Source organism: Diadema antillarum, unplaced genomic scaffold (assembly GCF_040938485.1).
Source record: "Diadema antillarum isolate AM-2024a unplaced genomic scaffold, OU_Dant_1.0 seq00001547_RagTag, whole genome shotgun sequence".
NCBI classification, from domain to species: domain Eukaryota; kingdom Metazoa; phylum Echinodermata; class Echinoidea; order Diadematoida; family Diadematidae; genus Diadema; species Diadema antillarum.
The window spans coordinates 216,369-232,638 of record NW_027272276.1 but is presented as its reverse complement, the minus strand read 5'-3'; the positions used below and the strand labels follow the sequence as shown (position 1 = coordinate 232,638).

The 16,270-nt window shown below is 36.6% G+C and overlaps 1 protein-coding gene across 1 annotated transcript in view; it reads right to left on the bottom strand.

The window, feature by feature from the left end:
- LOC139710589 (uncharacterized) overlaps positions 1-16,270 on the bottom strand; it is a 45,963-nt gene that overhangs the window by 23,400 nt on the left and 6,293 nt on the right. The window contains exon 2 of the mRNA XM_071622514.1: positions 11,865-12,157. Within this exon, the coding sequence (XP_071478615.1) occupies positions 11,865-12,138 (274 nt within the window). The 5' untranslated portion in view covers positions 12,139-12,157. The remainder of the gene's footprint in view (positions 1-11,864; positions 12,158-16,270) is intronic.

The following is a 16,270-nucleotide window of genomic DNA, read 5'->3' as shown; positions in this document are numbered from 1 at the left end:
CATAGAAGATTTTAGGAAAATCAATGTATTACATACCATGTTAAAGGTAATTAAATTGGCTATTAAGCTAATGGGTTAATTAAAAAGAAAATTTTACGCATGAGTGAGCACATTCGTTTTTGTCCTCCAAAGCACAAAATCAAAAATTGCAAAAATTGACATGTTCTCTTTCATTTGCAAATGCCCTTCACGATAACATTGGCAACAAAAGACCAGTTAAACACAATGAGCCATGAATGAAATAGGAAAAATAAGTTTTTGTTCTCTTTATCTCTTTATAACCTCTAAGAAAAACAAAGTGGGAAACTAAAGGGGAAAAATAAGAATTTTCTGTCAAGTCAAATTTCAAATGGCATAGGGAATGATAAGCATAAAGATGATTAAATAAGCTGAATTTCTTTATTCATTTCTTTTGTTCTAGTGATTTTAAACCCCATGTGATAATTTCAAGAACCAAACACTATTTACAATTTCTTAATTTGAAAAGAAAAACTCAAATTTCTACCATTTTTGTTAATTTTTACTTCTTCTCTTATTTCATTTGAATTTAGATTTGACATAAGATGCTTTATTTTCCTCCATTACTTTTAGCCTTCATTGATCTTTTGGGCTTTAGAGATATCACAGCGATCAAAGGTTTATTTTTGCAACTTAAATCATGTTTCTTTTTGTGGGAAATTTGTTGTTTGTTCTTATTGTTCCATGGAAGAGCACATACGCATGAATGACAACTTGTTCAGTTTTGCAATTTTTACTTATGTGCCTTGGAAGAGAAAAACAATGGTGTTCACTCATGCGTAAAGTTTCCCATTTTGTTGACCTACCAGGTTGATAGCCAATTAAATGACCTTCAATATGATATATAATACATTAGCTTTCAGCCAAACATTCTATGAGACATCAAAACTCGAAAAGCGTTTACTTTCTTTTTTTGCTGAGTGTATTAGTAATGAACTTTTTCATGTCCCTCCCTGCCAATTATAGTGTGTTTGAAGGGGTTGTGTGTCGATCTGCTAAAGAAAAGGCAAAACTTTTATTTTCGTCATGGCTGTTTCTCTATACATAGCCGCAGGTGATGAGTGTTGTTGGCATCAGGGCAGTGAAGAACAGAGTATCAAGCTATAATCCCCCTGAGTTTGATATATGTTTCTTTATGAAGTCAATCACTGTTAATGGAGTTACAGAATTATGTACTGACACGTTTCACTGAAAGTTTGTAAGGCAAAGTTTATGGACTATGCAAGCAATGGTGCATGATTAATACCATTGATTTCAGAGGCGAAATTATGGTATGCCTAAATGTAAAGGTGTCATTGCTTTGGAATTGCTGAGACATATTATGCTTGGCACTCCTTCCACTTCTAATTGTCCCCTTTGAAGATGTGTCAGTCATGGGTGATCGTCATGATTCATCTTTCACGTAAAAGTTTACGTTCCACACTCTTGGTTCAAGGAGTCTTACTGTATAGTTACGTGGTTAGAAGCAATGTCTCTTTCTTAATTTCAATTGAGGTAATGCCGCTTTCGTCCAGGTACATATCACATTGCCATGTAAACAAACACACACTCTCTCTATTTGCCTTTGTTTTTATTGGACGCTTCATTGCTTTTACTGCTGGAAAATTTCACAGGCTTGTAGCTGTAAGGGCTTTCTTTATTTTTCTTTTTTCTTAGGCAGTTCAGATTCACTCCAATGTCATTTATTTTACTATTTCATCAAGTATACGCACCCCCACGAACACAAACACGCAATTTCCCTTGTTTTGTATCAGAGGTTAGAGTGTTTCTATTGCTCATGGGAAGGTTTTGTTATCGCCACTGACAATTCATTTAGCTGAACATAGATACTCAAGCAGCAGAGCCCTTAAAATGGGTCAGTAAGTAGTCACAATATAGCACCATATTTCGTCAAGGGATAAATCCCATTGTCATGTAAAGACACACACTTGCTGTATTTTCCTTTGCTTTGCATTGAACACTTCATTGGTTTACTGCTGGAAAATTGTACAGGCTTGTAGCTGTAAGAGCTCTCCCAAGTGATCATATTATATAATGACAAGATTAGATATAGAAGTTTTGGTTATGCAAATAAGGGTCAAAGTTCATATCTGAAAAGACCAATATTAAAGTCAAGACGATCTTTGAAACACTTTATTGTCATATTTCGATTTGTTTGTGTCAAGGACGACATGGTACAGATACACTGTACTATGAAAACCTGTTAATCTACTTAGGTCTACTTGCACACACAGACACACGTACTGGACTTTCCATGTGGTTTGCCATTGTTATAAACAATTGGATCTGAATTATAAAGGTACGAAAAATTCGACTTTAATAATAATAATAATAATAGCTGGTTTTTATATAGCGCATTTCACACACTTCAGGGTTTCAATGCGCTTTACATACTATTATTACCCTGGTCACTGGATACATTATTTCCAACCAGCACTAACTTTACTAACATATTATTGCAGCAATATAACTTAAAGTTGCTATATTTCATTGTTTTCGCTGTCCATCACAGGTGACCGATATCTGATGACTCCCAGCATATCACCTAACTCGTCTTTTACAGTGACGAGATTCATGTCTCGTTTCTTACTTGAAGCTGAAAGAACAAAATTATATGGTGTTACAAAACAGATAAAATCCACTTCATGAATATCTAATCACAAACAGCTACAACTGGAAGGATGTTTGTGATTACTTGTGTCATGAACGAAAAAAAAAATAGGTTAAGAATTTTAAGGAGAGAAATATTGATAGTCTAACTCTTTACCAAACTGAGAAGTATTAATCTGATATCAAAAATAGTGCAAGACATCAAATTTCTATCAATGATGTGGGTATGATGGCTAACCGCTGAGATGCACTAAGACTTGATTTCTACTACAGTGTGAGGCAGCTTGAGCTCCATGTCTCTCTATTGTATGATGCCACCATGATATGGATAGTTTACTTTGATAGACCTCAATGTACTGAAATTTGAAAAAAAAAAATCCTACTTATAATCCGAAATGCTAGGGCAACATAAATGAACAATGCAAATCTGTGCCTATAAATGTAGATGAAGTAGCTTATATTTGAAATGTTCATTTAAAGTGAATTGCATGTCCTGCTTTATCTGAACAGTGTTCTGAGAATGCTTCATGTCTTAACTCACACAGGAGTTATGAGCTTTCCATTTCAATCCACTTGAACACCTATACCCCAGCTCCGGACATTCTCCCCTTTCTCCGACTGGCTACCCATTATGCCATGTGCAAACAAATCTATTTTTTTTTTTTTTTTGGGTGAATATCTAAAGTAGCCACAAAAAAAGCATGATCTAATTACAAATTCAAGGTGTGGTGTACTTGTGTCTAACTTTAACTGATCATGTACCACTGTGTTTTTGACCTTTATCCCATGTCACCCCTTCCCATCTCTGCAGCTAATCCTGGCCACGCCTCTACCTAGCCCACCCATAGTTTACTCCCACTTCTCAGTTTGCTAGACTTCTCAATTTTTGACACAACAGATTGCTTTCTCCTTCTGAGGCTTTTTCTGGTTCAGTTCAACTTACCTCTTCTTCTGCAGGCTCCATCCTTTGCTCTAATTCTCCTGTCTGCAATGCCTAGAGGGTAATCCACACTGAATTCTTGATAATAGATTAGTTTAGATTCCTTTCTCCTTTCCTATCCTAGAATAGAAGTTTCATATTACCAGACACTGTGCCACTGGCCCTGAAGATAGCAGTGTCTGTACCACAACTCCTACTAGACAGTGGTTCCTCCTAACAGTCAAGTTCAAGGTCAGCATACAAAGGTCAGGGGTCAAGCTACTATTTAGAAGACAAGACAGGTGTTCTCAATTTCACATGGGTAGGCCTTGTTACAGCCACAAATTCATCTCTTGACTACATGCAGACAGCATACCCTCTTTTACCCCATTTATACTGTGGGTGGATTTCAAATCCTCCTGAAGGAGGTTCTAAAAACCTGCTCAAAAAAGCGATTTCTTGTCTGTTTCATACTGCTTGGGCTGGTTCCACCCAAGAAGGCCAGACTAGTTCCATTCTCATGGTAACCGAGTTCCCCTCTGATAATACGGCACAAGCTTTTGAATTTCTTACATAACCGCAAACATCATTGAGCACAACAGTGTTCAAGTTGTGCAGCATTTATCAGCTGTGTTTGGTCATGATGACTGGTTTGTTCTTAATAGCTGGCAATGACCTTCAGTAATAACTTCTGTGTCTGCAAAAAAAGCAGTTTTTTGAACCCCAGGTAGCATTTACACAGCAGCCAAGACTCTTTGAGGCTGCTATGCTTGGAGGCTCTGAAACCACCCCCCCCCCCCCCCTGACCTGATTGGATCTCTTTTTAGGTGATACGCTATCAGCGTATCACCTATTGTGATTGTCAAAATCTCTCTTTATTTCTTTTTATTCTTCTTTCTTTCTGGACAATTTTGTGTCATCAATATCTCAAGAATGACATTACGGAATAACATGACATTTTCAGGGAACATGTCTCATGACAATATCTAGCCACAATAAGGTTTTCATGACAGTAACATATCTATGACGTCGTCTAGGCGCCATTTTGTGATTTTTGGACCATGTTACATGATCGATCATAACTTCATAACTAAAGGTCATTTCTGTATCATTTTTTGTGGACATAAAGTTCAGGTCACGTTCTATCTTACTTCTTTTGATGCTAATTACCTAGGACATCATTAAGTGCGCGTAAGCGCGCGTCAAAATTTTAAAAGGCTCAAAACAACTTTCCAATGGGAAATCTCGAAGTTTCAGACAATTTTATGCGTTTCAAACAATTTTGCGCGTGCGCGTCCGTCCGCGCATTTTCGCGCGCACAGCGCGTCAGCAACATGAAAATACACTTTTTTTGACAGATTTGGATTCCTGATACTTTGAGCAACAATATCCATTGATTTCTAATCGATTCCTACAAATAACAAAGCAATGCACTTGCGTCAAAGTTCAAATTTCGCGTGCGCGTCTATGTGCAAATATAGTGAAAAAACATGTCTTTGTTTATTTCGCCATAGCTCTTTAAAACGTCAGGTGACCCTATGTTTTTATTGCATATTACAAAAGCATATAAATTGGACATGACGTTTCAAGTATCATTATTTCCATAATTACATTATGACGTCATCATATCGTCATCTGAAATCAAAAAAGTGGAATTAATTTTTTTGAGGTACTGTTTCTGACATTCATTTGCTCGTATCTCTGTTGTTTAAGCTCAATATTATCCCAAATTCAGATATGTTGTACTTTGAACATTTGCCTTTCAAGTCCATGTCATAGTTTTGAAATTTGATGACGTCATCATGCTTTAAATTGTGTTTAAAGGTAAAGATGCAAAATCGTACAAGTTTACGTGTTATGTCTATGGGAGGTGATTTTTTTAGAAACCATGCATTGACTTGACAACGTTTAAGCACCTTTATCTCAGCTGATTTTGCTTCATTTCCTTTGAAACTTAAGTATGTTGTAGATGTGACAATAAGCTGCAGTAATCATGCATTTTATTCTTTGAAATCTCCTCATGAGGTTGACAATTTTGCAATTTAAAACTGAAAATGAGAATGGAATGCGGACCAAACGATTCCTGATTCATCTTTCACGTACATAAGTTTACGTTCCTCTAATTTTCTCGTCGAGACGTATGGCCGAGTGGTTAGAGGCGTCGTCTTAGAAACGTGAGGTTGCACACGTACGGGTTCGATCCTCACAAGAGCACGAAAGAATATAATTTTTATTTTTTCTTTTTTTCTTCAATGGAGTACCACACCTTCGTCCATGTAGAAATCACGTTTGCATGTAAACACACCTATACGCACACACTCACACAGTATACCTTTGTTTTGCGTTGGAGACTGCATTACTTCGACTGCTGCAAAACTTTGCAGGCTGGGCTTTCAAACTGATATAGTATATTGTAATAAAATGAAATTTGTTCATATCAATTCAGTAACACAATGTAGTCGTGGTTACTTTGTGCTGATTTATACATGTAACAAGCTATACATTGTAAAAAAGGTATTCAGTCTTCTGTATTGATGATTATTTGTCAATTAGTGGTTTTTGTGGAGTTTCAGATAGTGATAAAAAGTATGGATGATAAGTGCAGCGATACTTCCTACAGTTAGTTCAAAGTTGTGTTACAGATGTTTGATACATACATTTAGCATTGTGTGTGTATATATACGTGTGTATACAGGTTGGCCATATGACACATTCTAGACAATTAATCTTAATTGATTAGCAAACGTTATCAGCTATGGAATTGAATATGGTACTAATGTATGATGTTAATGATTCTAATTAAACTGTGACGAGTTTAAAGGGATAGCATAACTGTGTGTAAAAATAAGGCAACTATAAGGAAATTTTAGGGCAATTTGATAACCATGCCTATAATAATTTCATACAGGTACTAATGCCTGCCTCATATTCGTGTGATAGATTGTCATGTCAATAGCAAACTGACAACGTACGATGAATGTGTTATACATTGAACAACTGTCTTTCAAGTCCATAACGTTCCTCATATTTTCCCGTCGAGACGTGTGGCCGAGTAGTTAAAGGCGACGTCTCAGAGACGTGAGGTTGCGGGTTCGAACCCCACAAGATCACGAAACAAAATACTTAGCTACTTTACTGTTTTTTTTCTTCAATTTTGTATTACATATTCGTCCATGTAGAAATCACGTTCGTATATAAACGCACCTATACACACACACAGACACACACACACGCCATATCCCTCTTTTTTTGTGTGTTGGAGACCACATTGCTTCGACTGCAGCAAATTTTGCAGGTTGACTTTGTCAAACCGATCATAGTATGTAATGACGACGACTGAGGTGTTGTACTTTGAACAATTGTCTTTCAAGACGATGTCATTGTTTTGTAATTTGATGACGTCATTACACTGAAAATTGTGATTAAAGGCAAGGTATCAAAACCAGCCGATTATAGGTTTTATGTCTGCGGGACGTATTTTTCCCAAGTTGCCAGAAATGGCATAGCGACCTCAGTCGTTACAAGGCCGCTTTTCCGTCTAGCAATGCAATACATGTTCACGCGGCCACGATTGTTGAGTGGGCATTGACTTTTTCCCCCTGTAATATCTATACATTTCTTTTTTGCCTTACCATTTCCGGGGATGTCCCGTGGCCGAGTGGTTAGAGAAACGGTTTTGCATGCACGCTCAATATAACTTCAAGGTGCCTATATCACATTCTTTTCTTTGTCGATCACAGATGACCGACACCTGATGACCCCAAGCGTATCACCTAACTCGTCAGCGTGACGAGTTTCATATCTCGTTCTAAATTCTATCTGTTTATGATGAGCTGAAAGGCTGCTCGAGGCTGCTAATATAGACGGCTTTTGAACCCCAAGTGCTACTATTTAGTATAATGGGGTATGTAATTTCCTTTCCAGAGAAAATATCGCAGAAATCTCTGCAAAGCACAACGGTGACAGGAAAAAAGTAGGGAGGGAGTAGATATGCGTTTAAAAAAATGGATAAGTGATGATAATAAGCCATGCAAATAGTCAACAATTATGTGCAGACCTATGGATAGGTTTCAAATATGATTGTTTCTGTACACACCATAGCTTTTGTAATGATGATGTTTTGCCTATACCAAAGCAGAGAAAAGCTAGTATATCTATTGTCATGTAATGAAAGTGTATACTGGGTTATTAAACTATTGATGGGTAAACAGTTGGGGGTATATGAGTATATTACTAAATGGACCTGGGTGTACATATCAGTCAAAAAGCATGCAGCCAGTAGAGTGTATACAAGTCAGCAAACTTAACCTTAACCTTAACGACCTTTGACCCTATGAAAAGTGGAATGCTGATGACATCACTAAAGACAAGAAGAGTCTAAATTTGACCATCACACATTTGAGTGCAAAATTTCAACAATATCTGTCATGAAACACCACCTGTACGGTGCAAACAAGACACCCACCGAAATATGACCTTTGACCCTATAGGCCTAAAAGGCAGAGCACTAGGAGCAGCTTTACCAGAAACAATTGGGTTCTAAATTTCACCATGATTTACCTCCATGCAAGTTTTAAAGAAAATTGATCTTGAAATGTGCATGAAGAGAGCATACAACAAATGTAACATGGCAGCTGTCTTTAACCCTGTAAAAGGTGGAACATTAGTGGCAGCATCACCCAAAAATAAACAGGTTCAGATTTGATTATAATGAATCTCTATTAAGAAAGTAATACATTGTAATTTAAATAAAATCCATCTAGAAATGTGGCCAGTAGATAACACAGGAGCAGGGGGTCTCATGCCTATCCCAGTATTGAAAGTTCATCTTCTACAATGCATTTTTCCAGATTCTTACCAAAGAACATTGGGGGGGGGGGGGGGGGCAGCTAAATTTGTTCCTGGCCCTAATGGGGCCTCCCCTGGAACTGCCAAGTACAACCTTGAAAGTACATTCACAAATGTATTCACTCAGAGTATCTCTGGTTTAAAAATCTATTTTAATCCTGTTTTGAATGTCTTAGATTATCTAACTGCACATGGGTTCGGGGGGGGGGGGGGGGGGGGAAATATCCTAAAAGTGGGGGTAGGGTTCTTTTTTTTTTTGTCACCCAAATGATAGCGGGAGCTTTTTCAGTTTTTACCATGAAAAGATGCAATCTGGTGCTTACTGGGCAAGTCCAAGATAAGGTCCCCTCAGAAGGCAAAATTTCATCTTTGCTCAATATTGACATGTTTGGTATCATTTTGAAGCTTATGAGTTGAAGTTTTGAGTTCCATGGAGGAAAAAATTATATTGCGTAAATTTATGCAAATTTCAAGGGCTTCATTTGCATAAATGTGGAACACAGCGTTACGTATGGGACATTTATAAAAATTCATATTAATTCAAAGGAAAGCAAATTGTATTTGATTAATATGTGGACACAAGAAGTTCATCAAATAGTTTAACTTGGTATGAAAATTTAGGGATTATGCAAATGATTATGCAAATTAGCTCGTGTCCTATCATGAGATGTCCCATACGTAACAAATTGAGGTCATTTTTTTAGGTTTTTTCTAAAATTGCTAAGGTTATATCAATGCCCTTTTGGAAAGTTCTAATTTATCGTTTAGAGAAATTAAATACCATAGAAAAAAGAAAAAACAGTAAAAGAAATACTTTTTATTAGGCATTGAAATAATGTTATGTATGGGACAAATGCGTTACGTATGGGACATCCTCATACATAATGCATGTGAATGCATGTAGCTAGCTGGGAAGGTCTCTCAGTACACAAATGGTCAATCATCCTGAAGAAAGCATCCCAACATTGTGGCTACTTTTTGAGTTATAGACACTTTAAACAATACATGTACTTGTCTGCACAATTTTCAGAAAGGGGGAGGGGAAAATGGCAAAATACACAATGAAAAATCAGCATTAAAGGGATGGTATAGTTTTTTGTAGAAATGGGGAGTCAGTTTTCAACATTTAATGAGATGATTGGAAACCAATTATATGAATTACTAAAGAGCATACAATCCTAGGACTAGAGGAATTCAAAGTTTAGTGATGGAGATCCAATTTGAAATGGTTGTGATATATATTTAAAAAAATATAAAGTAAAATGAATTTTTTTTATTGCAAGTGATACACAAATTGTCCTTATTCAGTTTTCAATAATAGCCACGACAAAATTCATGGGCATACATACCGAGGTGTGACTCGAATCAATGACCTGACTGCTAGACAGACATCATATATCTACTCGATCACTGGGGTTCCACACAGCAGGTATTGCTTTATATTTATAAAAATTAATATTTCTTGTGTCAAGTTGTTTTTTATTGAAACGAAATGGCAAACTGCCCTTCATCAATGGAAGTTAACAATTTAAACTATTCAATTTTTCAGTAGTAACTATCCTGATAAAAATAGGGCATACATACTCGGGTTGGTCATAAAAATATAGAATATGATTAAATATGATTATGATGGTAAATATTTGGGGAATATTGTTCCCTTGTCAATCTGGATCAGTATTTGAGTAATTTCAACTGATTCCATTTCAATAATTATGCAAAAATTTGTTTATGGGTATTTTGCAAAATTATTTTGCAAAATACCCATAAACATGTCTCTCCACACACTAAACGAATGGGGGACAAAGGGCATGCATACTCGGGTTGGTCATAAAAATATAAAAATATGATTGAATATGATTAGGATGGTGAATATTTGGGGAATATTGTTTCCTTGACAATCTGGATCAGTATTTGAGTAGTTTCAACAGATTTTACTTCAATAATTATGCAAAATACCCATAAACATGGTTCTTCACACACTAAATGAATGGGGGACAAACTGTCCCATACGTAACTGTCCCATACGTAACACGTCATGTCTGTCTTTAATTAGAACCTGTAATTAGAGCTTTTTGCCTAATGACACGAAACTTACCTGTGATAATCTTGAGTGTTGTGACTTTCATCACAGTGAGTTACAAGTTGTAGAATGAAATACTTTCAGAGAGTTTTGAGGTTGAAAAAAATGTTCAAAAAAACAAAATTTTTCTGGTCCCATACGTAACGGCACATATTTTCTCTTCTAAAATATAATTGTGAAGGTCATTTTTCTCCATTTTTTGCATGATTATACTTCTCCTAGATATCAATCACCATGATAAAGTTTAATATGATCAAAAGCCATTAACACTATTTTTCAGGTCATAAAAGTCTCTGAATGTCCCATACGTAACGCGCGCATTATCTTGGACTTGCCCTACTTTTGTGAGTATTCGTTCATATACAAGGAGATTTGGTGTGTTAAATTGCATTTAGTATTAATTGTTACTGGGCTAAACTGACTAGATTACAATCTAAATTTCAACTGTCCAGAAGATCCACAATTATGTACACTCCACAGATTCCCATATTCACCGCGATTGTTAACTGCGACCGACAAGCTAGAACACGAAGTGAAGTACAGTACAGTGGAGTGGGAACACCTGGGAGCTCTGAACTGACTTGCAATAAAACCTCCACAAATTGAAATTATTGTCACGTAAGTCCTTGCTGAACTTGAACAAAAAATGTTGCACCGATGTCTCAAATTTACGCCATTACAGTCAAATGATTTCACTGTCACTGCAATGTCCATGTGGCTTGCAGGCACATGCATTTAAGCACAGCATAGTTGCGATAGCTGTCGCTTTGATCAGGTCGCACGTACACTGTATAGAAAAGTTCTACCATGTTAGACACACCAAAGGAATATCCCGGTATGACACAAACATATAGAAATATAACTTACTAAAGTGTATGCAATCATGAAACATACTACCCTTTTCAAAGTTGTGAACGAAACTTAGGTGGGTGAAACTGAATTTGTCAAGTTGTTTGGTAATTTTAGGGATTCCCATTCATTAAACTCACAAGGACCTTGTGAAATAAGATGGGATGTGAAGCTGAGGACCTTGTGAAATAAGATGGGATATGAAGCTGAGGACCTTGTGAAATATGATGGGATATGAAGCTGAGGACCTTGTGAGATAAGATGGGATATGAAGCTGAGGACCTTGTGAGATAAGATGGGATATGAAGCTGGCTGACATACTAGCAGCTTTGGTAAGTTTGAGTCAAAACATCATTCTCTATACAATATGACTTCTAAAAATAAATATTTTATCAGTAACATTCACTCACCTGACAATAACCAAACAGGAGAGATAAGTTTTCACAAATCAGTTCCTTCTACCTTCACTGCTACAGACTGACAAACTTGATCTAAAGAAGGAAAGAGGATAGAGTTGGTTGATGCTGTTTCCATGCCTACCTGACTTGGCAAGTACTGGTGAAACAGATGATGCAGTCCCCTTTACTGTTATCTCTTCATTGTTATTATTGTTGCCATGGTGACCACTGTAAATGCTGCTCTCCAGTTTTGACTGTGTGTGAGTGTGATGAGCCTCTGTCAGTGTTATACCATCCTCTCTTTTCCTACCGGTGTGTGCTGGAGGAGGCTTGACTCGGATTGGTCCTTTGGGCGTGTACTTGGAGTAGATGGATGAAAGGGATTTGTGCAGAATGGGGGATTCCACTGTGTCCATTAGTCATGAGGGCGCTATCCTACAAAGACAAAATGGTGAACATCCTTGAGCATACGACACTACCAAGCATCCTCCAAATCTACTGCAATTAAAGGTAATGTTTACCATTGGGAGCAGTGATTTTAAAAATGTTCGAGTTATCACATTTCATGCATATGTGTACAACACGTGTAGGTCAGTTGTATCACAAAACATCCTACCATATAAAAAGTTTACAATAAAGTCTAAAATACAGGGATATATCACTATTTTTCTCAATAACCCATAATAGTAGATGGTTTAGTCTAGAAACAATTTTACTATAACTATTGTTCACATTTTGTACAATTAACAATACATTACATAGATTATGCTGATTAAAATTTGTACATTGGTTGTTTCTATCTCTATATTAAAAAGTTACATTTTAGAACTACTTGAAGCACTAAAGTTGGGTTTTTGTTTCATCTGCAAATGAAAAATAATGCCTTTAAACAGCAGATCTACTACTGAAATTCATTACTTGTTAAGGCTTCTTTGGACATTACAAATACACGATACACCATTGAAAAGAAAAAATAACACGTGTTCCTTTCAATCTTCTTCCAAGAAGATTTCTCAGACAGAGCTAACTAAAAGGAGAAAACACTACATCATCTATTCAAGGCATACAAATTTATGTCTGCTTGTTGCATACTTTATCATTCCCATGATACAATTTTGTTTGCTGCTATAAGGTAGCACCTCTGACTGGTCGCTCTTGTGCCATCTTCCAATAACCCTGCCAGATTTTTCCTCCTAAGTGGGCATTTCAACAAATGGGTCGACTACATTTTCGGGATGTCACTTTATTTTCTGTTTCTAATGTACATACATGTAACTCCCAATGCAATATCTCTCATCTTCTAAAACACTTTGATAAGAGATAACTTTGCCCAAAAGTTGCTTAAAAGAAGCAATCCACATTAGATTTTTTGCTGAAATGAAAACATGGGGGTAATGAATGTAATGCTGGACAGACATGTACATACAATTGTATACCAACATAATTATGTAGGTCAAATAATGATGCTCATTGAAACTTTGTTTTTAAATTGAATGGCTTAATATTGATTACAAAGATAACAACAGGTTTAAAAGTCAATCTAACATTGTGTAATATTTCTGGACTTAGTGTGTGTGTGTATGTAACATCTATAGACAAAACTGTCACATTTTGTTTCTTCTTTTTTTTTACAACAGGCCTTGCTTTTGAGTAAAAATATGAAATCAAATCAATGCCTTTAACAAAGACTATTATATCAAAATTGAAATCATGAAAACTTGAAATGAAAAATGGTATTGTAGCAATCCCACTTTGGGAATGAGGAGACAAAAATTCACATCATTGATTATTTTGTACTGTCTGTAATGATTTTGTTTGTCATACTTTCAATGTACACTGTATTTTTACAAACTTTTAAATACAAATGTTTGCTTTTGCAATCCAATTATCATTAAATGGAGACTAATTTGTCACATTGCTTTCTATAATACAAACAATAGGCATGTCATAGTGGTTGTGATGAACTCAACATTGCCAAATTCTCCTTCAGGGTGCTGAAGCTAACTTGACTCTTTATAGGAGTCTTCCCAGTGATGTGAAATCAGTCTACTATACAAAGACATGACATTCCTTTTCCATTTTATTTGTCTTCCCTCCAGTCTAAGCCTTTCCCCCCCCCCAACACATGCCACATTTATTCTTTTCTAACATCATCTACTCTCATAGCCTATTAAACTGTTACAGCGTCGGGCTTTCTTGTTTGTTTCGTTTTTTTTTTTTTTTTTCCACAAAATCAATTATTGTCCAACAGCCAACAATCACACTGAAATAACAAGGGCAGTGAAACTGTAGTCTCAATTATTTTGGTTTGTGAAAACAGGAGCTTATGTACAGCGACTGTAGAATATCATCAATATATTCATTCTATAGAATATCATCATTGTATTCATTTTATCAACAGAACTTGAAGGAATGAAAGAACAAATGAAAGCTCGATCCCATACAAATAACAACGTCCAAGTCTGTGTGGCAAGTCATACAAATTTTCCATGTGTGCAATATTGCCTGATACAGGAACCTACAGTATCAGTAAAGGTTGACGAGACTGTGGAGAGGCGTAGGCTTGGCTAGCAGGAGAAAATGTAATTTGCATAGAACCCCTGGTGGGTGCACCTTGGGAAATTTCTGCGCCAAAGAAATGGGGCATTTATCTAAGGTCTTGGGTCAGGGAATTGGGTATTTTCTTTTGCTGTAAGAGCTTGCACCGTTGGGGGTCCACGCTGAGAACACTATTCCTTGGTATGACCTTTTGTCTGAGGCAGAAAGAGAGACTGGTATAATCTGTGTCTCCAGCTGACTGAAGCAGGCTGAGATACAGTCAGTACACAGACACTCACACACACAACACACACTAGACACTGTAGAAAGATTGTACACAGTAGGTACTGTAGGAACATACGTAGATTGTATATCGAGATAGACAGATTTAAAGGCATATACCATTTACAGATTAAAAAACAGCTTTAGTCTTTCAAAATAGTTCTAGAATATGCGTTACTTATAGACGAACAACTGGACATAAAAATTTAAATCAGTACAATTGATGATAGATACTGCTAAATATACAAAATGTGAACAAAAGTTACAAATGATTATTACAAAACATTATCTACAGTTATGGTTCATTAAGAAAAATGGTGATATCTCCTTATACTTAAGGCATAATTACAAAATTTTTACATGGTATGTAGGATGTTTTGTGATACAACTGACCTACACACACATTTTTGTGCATTTTATGTATCAAATATAATATCTCAAACACTTTTTGAATGACAGCTCCCATGGTGAACAGTGCCTTTAATAGTACAATGTAGCAACTGCAGATATGAAATTATAATTCAAAATATTAAACTTGACTGGGCTTGGGAGGTCAATGACTCTGGGCAATCAGAGTGTAATCCCACACCATGTTCAAGCCAACATGAATAGTAAACAGACCAAATGACAGAGGCTTGTTTGGACTTTTTCAGGTTAAGTGACAATGATAATTAATAACCTGTACAAATCTTTACTTTAATAGTTTTGGGGTTAGCTAGCTGAAATTTGAAAAAAACTAGAAATGTCGCTATGGCGACTGATGCCTCCGCCATAATGCATGATTCTCCCAATAGGTGTATAGTACAATGTCTTCACAATGTGTGATGACAGTTTCACAGAACTGGTAAAATACTGAAATGACAGGTTTGTCAGAAATATCTTGAATGTTCACTTTCCTTGAACTGGGTTTGCTATTTAATTGTCTAAGAGTGCAGGTACACATATTTGGGGAATTGAGAATTTTTACTTGACTTCTGACCGACCCGTTTTATAAGTTTATGCATTGAGTAACTTCCAAGGTGTGAAGAAAGAGTGTAATTACAGTACAAAAAATATATATGGGTTATATATATATATATATATATATTTTTTTTTTTTTTGGGGGGGGGGCATTGAAACCTGGCCTTTGACCCTTAACCTTTGACCTTCTGGCTGGACATTTCCCAGAGAATCTCCATTAGGTAATGCATGTATATAAAGGTGCATGGTCCCGGTGTTTTAGTCAAATGCGTATGCGGGCGCACGGTGCAAGTTTCCTATAGAGACCTACGCTATCGACTCCTCTTTAGCGCTTACGCTTTGGCCCACTTCCCCGAGTCCAAAGAAGTCCGATCCACTGTAGTCAGTGGTCCGATCACAGTTCGGCTTATGATTCGGCTGAGGGGGATGACAGCTTTAGCAAACTTCTTTTGTGATGTCATAATAACAAGCAAATATACACGCACCCTGGCATTACCAAGGAGGTACTAGGCTTGCCTAGTACCTCCTTGGCATTACTACAGACTGCGCGATGCGCAGAGAAGACAACGAAGGCAACGTTACTTACCAACACCTACGCACTTTACTCTTAATGACAGCTCAACTTCGGTAATCTTCGTATCAATGCTAACGGTGATCGGCAGTATCATCAACAGCGCCCTCTACACTACCGGGACTATGCCCCTTTAAGTTTCAAAATTAATAATGCAAGCATTGCATATACTAGTATATGAGGGAAATAGTAAAATT